This window comes from Crocodylus porosus, unplaced genomic scaffold (genome assembly GCF_001723895.1).
Source record: "Crocodylus porosus isolate Cpor-Errol unplaced genomic scaffold, CroPor_comp1, whole genome shotgun sequence".
Lineage (NCBI taxonomy): Eukaryota > Metazoa > Chordata > Crocodylia > Crocodylidae > Crocodylus > Crocodylus porosus.
Genome location: NW_017728943.1, coordinates 70,716,850 through 70,723,412, shown reverse-complemented (window position 1 = coordinate 70,723,412; position 6,563 = coordinate 70,716,850). Strand labels below are relative to the sequence as shown.

The 6,563-nt window shown below is 44.8% G+C and overlaps 1 protein-coding gene across 1 annotated transcript in view; it reads right to left on the bottom strand.

Annotated features, from left to right (window-relative positions):
• Positions 1–6,563, bottom strand: part of DNAH14 (dynein axonemal heavy chain 14) — a gene marked incomplete at its 5' end in the record, with an annotated part of 314,106 nt that overhangs the window by 14,533 nt on the left and 293,010 nt on the right. Inside the window, one exon of the mRNA XM_019548582.1 lies at positions 1,410–1,609. Coding sequence (XP_019404127.1) covers positions 1,410–1,609 — 200 coding nt within the window. The remainder of the gene's footprint in view (positions 1–1,409; positions 1,610–6,563) is intronic.

The window sequence follows — 6,563 nt, the reverse complement described above, 5'->3', positions numbered from 1 at the left end:
TATCTTGCTGGGATCCTATGACCCCAGCTGACTTCCTGGCCTTTGGGCAGGGGGCTGGACTCGATCTCCCGAGGTCCCTTCCAGCCCTAATGTCTATGAAATCTATGAAGGCAGATTAGGTGATTAGTGCACAGACAAGACCGGAACAAAGGGTACAATTTTTACGAAGATGAAACCATTTTTATATTGTAAAGGGAATGATCCAGACTAGAGGAACAGATATAGGAAGGAAATAAAGGGGATAGGATATCAGGATGGAGGTGTATATCGAGTTGCTGGGGCAGACTAAAAGGTTAGATGAGGATGGGTGGATCCGGAGCGGGTTCAGCGGCACAAACACACTCCCCTGTTTTGGTTTGGACTGCAGCACAGGAGATTCCTGGGGCTTTTAAGCCATTTAAAGAAGTGAAAAGCCCCCTTCCTTCTATTTCTCCCTTCCCTCAACTGCTGCTGTTGCTTTCCCCACTATCGTGGGGGTATGGAAAGAAAAAGAGCCCTTTCTGTTCTCCCAACCAGGCTGTATGTGGACTGGGCTCAGCTGGGGATGAGAACAGTGGCAGTGAGAGTGGGCAGGGGGGACCCCCTTCCCCATGCCTGCTCCCAGGGCATGGAGCAGGGACTTACTTTCCTTCCCTGCTGGTGCGGGTGCTCCATCTTCAGATAAGCCCAGCCCTGGCACAGCTTGACTGGGTTGGGCAGAAACAGCTCTGGTGCTTCCCTTGCACCCAGAACAGCACGGAAAGCAACAGTGGCAGGTGGAGGAGGTGGGGGTAAAAGTAAAGGAGAGAAGAGTGCTTTAGAGACTCTGCTTTAGGGATTTTAAAAAGTCCCTGGAGGCTCTTGAGGGCAGTCTGCCCACATTGGTGGGGATGGAGGAGACTGAGAGAGAGGGGTGCACCCACCCCTACAGTGAGGGTTGCTGCTCCTGCACCCCTGTTAGGAAATCCTGGATCAGCTGCTGGAGGAAGAGACTAGGTAAGAAACCTCAGGGTTAATACAGACAGAGAATGAGATAAGTGAGAAGGAAGGAAAAAGAAGAGTGAAGGAGGGAAGTTCCAGTATATCTGTCTTGCCAATACATTTTTTTTTTTGGAAAAAAAAATTCTCTGAGGTAACAGAGAAGAAAACTTGGCAAAGTTACACACATCATTAAACACATGAAGGCATTTATATGACATTCAAAGAGCAGCTCCTTTCTTGGTGAGCTGTTCAAAATGTACCTCCCAATATCATTGCAAAGAAGAGGGATGTTTTTAGTTAACAATATGCTGTATGCCCTTACTCTTGATGACATGTTAAATTAGGCTTAGATGCATGCAAATAATAATTGAAATTGTGGATCAGCACAAGTAACTTCTAGTTGTTTTGTGCACTAGGATTTTGCTTAGGCTCCTTTTTAGACCACTGACCTGATTATCAGGGTGTCCATCATGACTCCTGGCTGCAAACTGGCAAGGGTATCAACAAGGGCTTGTGCCTGAGATGCCAGGAAGGCTCTTTCAGCACAGGTATGCATTCCAAATAGTTCTGGTGAATCTGTGTCTGGCAGAGACTCTAGATATATTCTGCAATCCTCTAAGCTGTCTGTTTCAGATATTGGTCTATATACCTGCAAAATAATTAACAAGGGGTTATTTCTCTACTTAAGCCCCATGTGAATTAAACACTTTTAAAAGTGATTTATATACTGCTGTATTCCAAAAGTTTTAAGCTAGTAATCCAATTGATTTGCATTGGTATTAACATTTCTTTATTTGTCCCACCAGGGGCAGATTCAGGGTGGGAGGTGCAGTCGCACCACCCTTCACTAGTGATTTGCTGCTCAGAGCTCCAGTCTCAGCTGCCAGATACATGTGCAGTAAACCTCACTGCATACACAGTCCACTTTTTCACCATTCTGGATCCATTACTGACTAAAAGAGGCAGAAGAATAAAATATTTTTCTATGGCTTCAATGACTGTGGGAAAGAAGGGTCACTTACTAATAACACTTGACTCTTTGTCACTTCACTCTGTATTCACAGGGATTTTGGTTGTAGCCATGTTGGTCTAAGGACATAGGCAGGAAAGGTTCTTTGGGTAGATGTGATATCTTTCTAATAAAATAATCTTATATTAGAAAAATACCCAAAGGACTTTGCTTTCACAGGGATTTAAGTGTATAAAAAAGCTATGTCCTACTGTATGGGAATTTTCTAACAGTATTATCTTGGGCCAGACAGCATGGGTGGTGGGGTGCATGCCACATGTTTTTTAGAGAAAATCTTGATACTTCTGAAGGAGGGTTTTCTTGGTTTGGTTGAAGGCTTAAGGAAGCCACTTGTGTCTTCAGTCTTAGCTATCTGTCCTTCTTTGTCTAAGGGGTGAAGGCATGGCAAGCTGTACACTAGTGTTTCTTCTGGACACACTAAGCAGTTGACAGCAAGGATAGCGGAGGAGACAAGCAGCCTAGCATAGTGACAGAACACATTAGGGATTACTTTGAGGACCTGGGTGTTTTCAGGTTGACAGGGCTGGAGGAGATGTGTCATAGAGTACTGAAGGAATTGGCTGGGGTCATCATCAGCAAACCCTCGATTTGAAGATGGTCTTTACTATGGCTCACTGATGGGTTATTTAAGAGTCCAATCCTGGAGCCAGAGATTTGTCTGCAGAAGCTGCTCTGCCTTTCTGCAGGGCAGAGTAAGCTGCAGGCTAGGATTCCTTTTCTTTTCCTTCCTCTATGCTTTCTTCTCTGCTTCCAGGGCAAGACACTTTCCCTCAAAATGGGCTGCCACTTGGCTGAGGCTGCAGTACCATTGAGGTTGGCTGGCAGCCAGCTCCTCTCAACTCTTGATGTCAGCATCTGTTTTCTAGGGCTATGCCTACAATGTGTCCTTGCAATGTTTCCTCTGGCCACCACAAGACCTCAGACTGTTACTATGCTGGGAGAAGAGCACTTGTTTTGGGAGTCAAGAGTCAGGCATTCGCACAGTGTCCAGTTCAGCAAAGTTGGTGCTTGAGGATCACCAACTCAATGCTGGTAACATTGGCTTCAGCAAGGATGCTGGTATTTGTGTGGCAATTTTCCCATTTCATATGGAGGATTTTCCAGAGGCATCATTGGTGATACCTCTTCAGGCTCTTGAGATGACGATGGAGGGTCATCCATGTTTCACATCCATAAGAGAGAGTGGGGATTATTTAACTGTAGACCTGGATCTTGGTATTTTTCCAGAGATCATGATGAATAAAGACATGCTAAAGCAATTTCCCAAAGGGGGCACTTGCACACTGGATCCTGTGTTGGGTCTCCTTATCAATGTTTACTCTCTGAGAGAAGTGGCTATTGAGGTAAGGGAAGTGCTTGACTACCTCCAAGGTCTTTCCCTTGATCGTAATTTGGAGAGGGAGGTCACACTCATGGCCTAGGGCAAACTGGTAGAGCATTTTAGTTTTCTTAATGGTGAGACGGAAGCCCAAAGTTAGGTACGTTTCCCCAAAGAGTTCCAGCATGTTCTGGAGGTTTTCCTCTGTGCGCAAGGATGGTGCAGTTGTCAGCATATTAAAAGTTAGCCATGGTTGTTTTGAGTACTTTGGTCTTTGAGTGAAAATGACTCAGGCTAAATACTGAATGGATGGAAGACTCTTCAAGGTCAATTCAGGAAGGAAGGCAGTCCTTAATGAGACCCAGGATGACCGTCAAAAAAAAAAAAATGAACAGAGTTGATGCGATGATGCATCCTTGCTTGACTCGTTTGGATGACAAATGGATCTGTCTTCACTACAAAGCATGATCACAGTCATGGTTGTACAGAAGCCTCAGTACCTTGAGGTGCTTCTCAGGATATCTATATCTGGCCTGTATCTTCCACAAGACTTCACAATTGATGGAATCAAGGGCTTTATTAAAGTCAATGGAAGTTATATAAAGTGTTGTTCCCAAAACTTTTTTTGGATCTGGAGGGCAACAAAGATCATGTAAGTTGTAGCAAGAAACTCTTTTGTCTGCCCCCCCTCAAATATCAAGCTCTTCCATATGACAAAAGCCCCTCTTTTAGTATTTGCCCCCTTTTGGGGATGCTTTCTTCTAACTTTTCTTCCTTCCTCTCTCTTTTTCTTTTATATCATTATTATTTTTATATAAAGGTGTATTTGTAGTGAAAATAGAGCTTGTAGATACTTTTAAACTTAAAGTACATTTGTAAAAGCAAGTTGTACCATGTAACAATGTTAGCAAGAGCAGGAATCTCTGTATGGAGCAGGTCCCTGAATGAATCATGGTTGATTGTATAACACAGTAGCTAGTCTGGATAAGCATGTTAATGAGTGGCAATTAACACCTGCAAAATTAGAGACCAAGGAGAAGAAAGAATCAATAAAGAGCCAGGAATTCCTGGAAACTTCATTGTTAAAAGTATGGAAGCCCACGTTTGAACTAATCAGCACTGGAAACAGATCCTTGGGGCTGAAATACCCCCTGATCAACCACTTCCAGAGATCTATTCATCATGGCAGTGAATCAATCAAAATTCATCAATGGACTCCTGAGACTGCATGTACATGCGGACGTGACTTCTAGGGCTGACAGCTGCCATCCAGCAGCTACTAAGAGGAACATCCCTTGAGGTCAACGACCCCTGGATTGGGTAAGCCCAAGAATTGGGGAGTCACCAAAGTCTGCCAGAGAGGCATAAAAGGTGGTGAAAAATGACCCCCAAGGGCACCCTTTTTGACCTGACCAGCACCCTGCCTGTCCAACCAGAAGGACGAGCTGACAACCCCCTTCTGCAGCAACATCACACTGAAAGGAGCCTTGACTGGCTATTGACGGCGGACTCCAGTGCTTGGGGATAGGTATAACTTGACACCAGTGCCTAGTGTTCAGAGCAACATACTGTGAGTGTGTTTTTGAGGGGATCAGCACCAAGGTTTATGGTCTGACTTTTGCATCCATCCAATAAACTAGAATTTTATGATGATCTTGTGAGTTGGTGCTCTGTAGTTACCCCATGGAATTGTCTGAAGCCACACTGAGATTCTGGCAGGACTTCCTCAACAAGAGTCAGGAGGCCGCAGGAGAAGATTTTCCCTGCTGTGGAAAGGAGGGCAATACCTTGATAGTTCCCACATACACTCTTATTTCCTATCCTGAAGAGAGTCATGATGTTGGCATTCCTCAGGTCCTCTGGGATCTCATCATTGCTCCAAATTCAGGGAATAAATTCATGACATCTCAGTACCAGTTCCTTGCCACCAGCCTTGCAGGTTTTAGCAGGTATGCCATCTGGTTCAGTAGACTTGTTCTTAGTTTCCTTGATGGCACACCAGACTTCTTCTAGGACAGGTTTAGCAAGGGATTCTGTTTCAGGGTGTTAGGGGGTGGCTCAGGAGTGCCTCAAAACGTTCTTTCTGTATGGCATGGATAGATTCATAGTCTTTGAGGAGGGTTGAGCCATTCTGCGATCACAAAAAAATAGGGCCATGGGAAGTTGAGGCACGGATGGTTTTTGTTGCCTGGAAAAAGCTATGCACATTATGTTTGTCAGCATAGATCTGGATCTCCTCGGCTTTACCTTGCTACCACTGATTTTTTTATTTCCCAGATCCTCCTTTGAGCTTCAGATTTGAGGAGCTGATACATCTCCTTCTTCTGCTGAGATAGTGTTGTTGACAAGCAGAAAAAGCCCTTCTGTTCCAGCTGAGGAGGGCTTGGATTTCAGTGTTGCTCTCATTGAACCAGTCCTGGTGTTGATGGGGTAGTATAGCCAATAGATTCAGCACAGGCTATATGCATGGCAGTTTTAAACCCCTTCCAGAGTTCCTCAGTGTTGCCTTCATTTGTGGACAAGGCAGAGAGCTTTTCATGGAGACACTTGAAAATCCTTACAGACCTTCAGGTCTTGAAAAGATTTGGTGTTGAGTCATTTGCATTGTTCTGGCTTGCTCTGAAATACTGAAAACAGCCAAATGTTCATAATGAAGCTGACAATCCAGTGATCTGTCTAGCTATCACTAGCTATTGATAGCTAAGGCTCCTTGTACAGCTCATATGGACATCCATTCAATCACAGGCTCTAACATAGTTGAGGGAAGTACCAGTGGTTAGAGCAAGGGTGTCTCCAGGTAGTCTTATATTTATCGCTGTCAGAAGACGGTTTTTATGATGACAATACTGGGCTTTGTGCATTTACTCAGAAAGATGCTATTGGAGTTGGCCTTCCCTACTCCTTTCCCAATGGTGTCACTCTAGAGTTCCAGGTCACATCTGACTTGGTGTTGAAGTCACTAAGGAGAATGATCTCATCCTCCCTGCAAGTAGGAAACAGAACATGGTCAAGATTGGAATAGAACTGTTCTTTGAAATCACTGTCAGCATTAAGTATTGATTCATAGATTCATAGATGCTAGGGTCGGAAGGCACCTCAATAGATCATCGAGTCCGACCCCCTGCATAAGCAGGAAAGAGTGCTGGGCCTACATTACCCCAGCTAGATACACATCTAGCCTTCGCTTGAAGACCCCCAGGGTAGGGGAGAGCACCACCTCCCTTGGGAGCCCGTTCCAGACCTTGGCCACTCGAA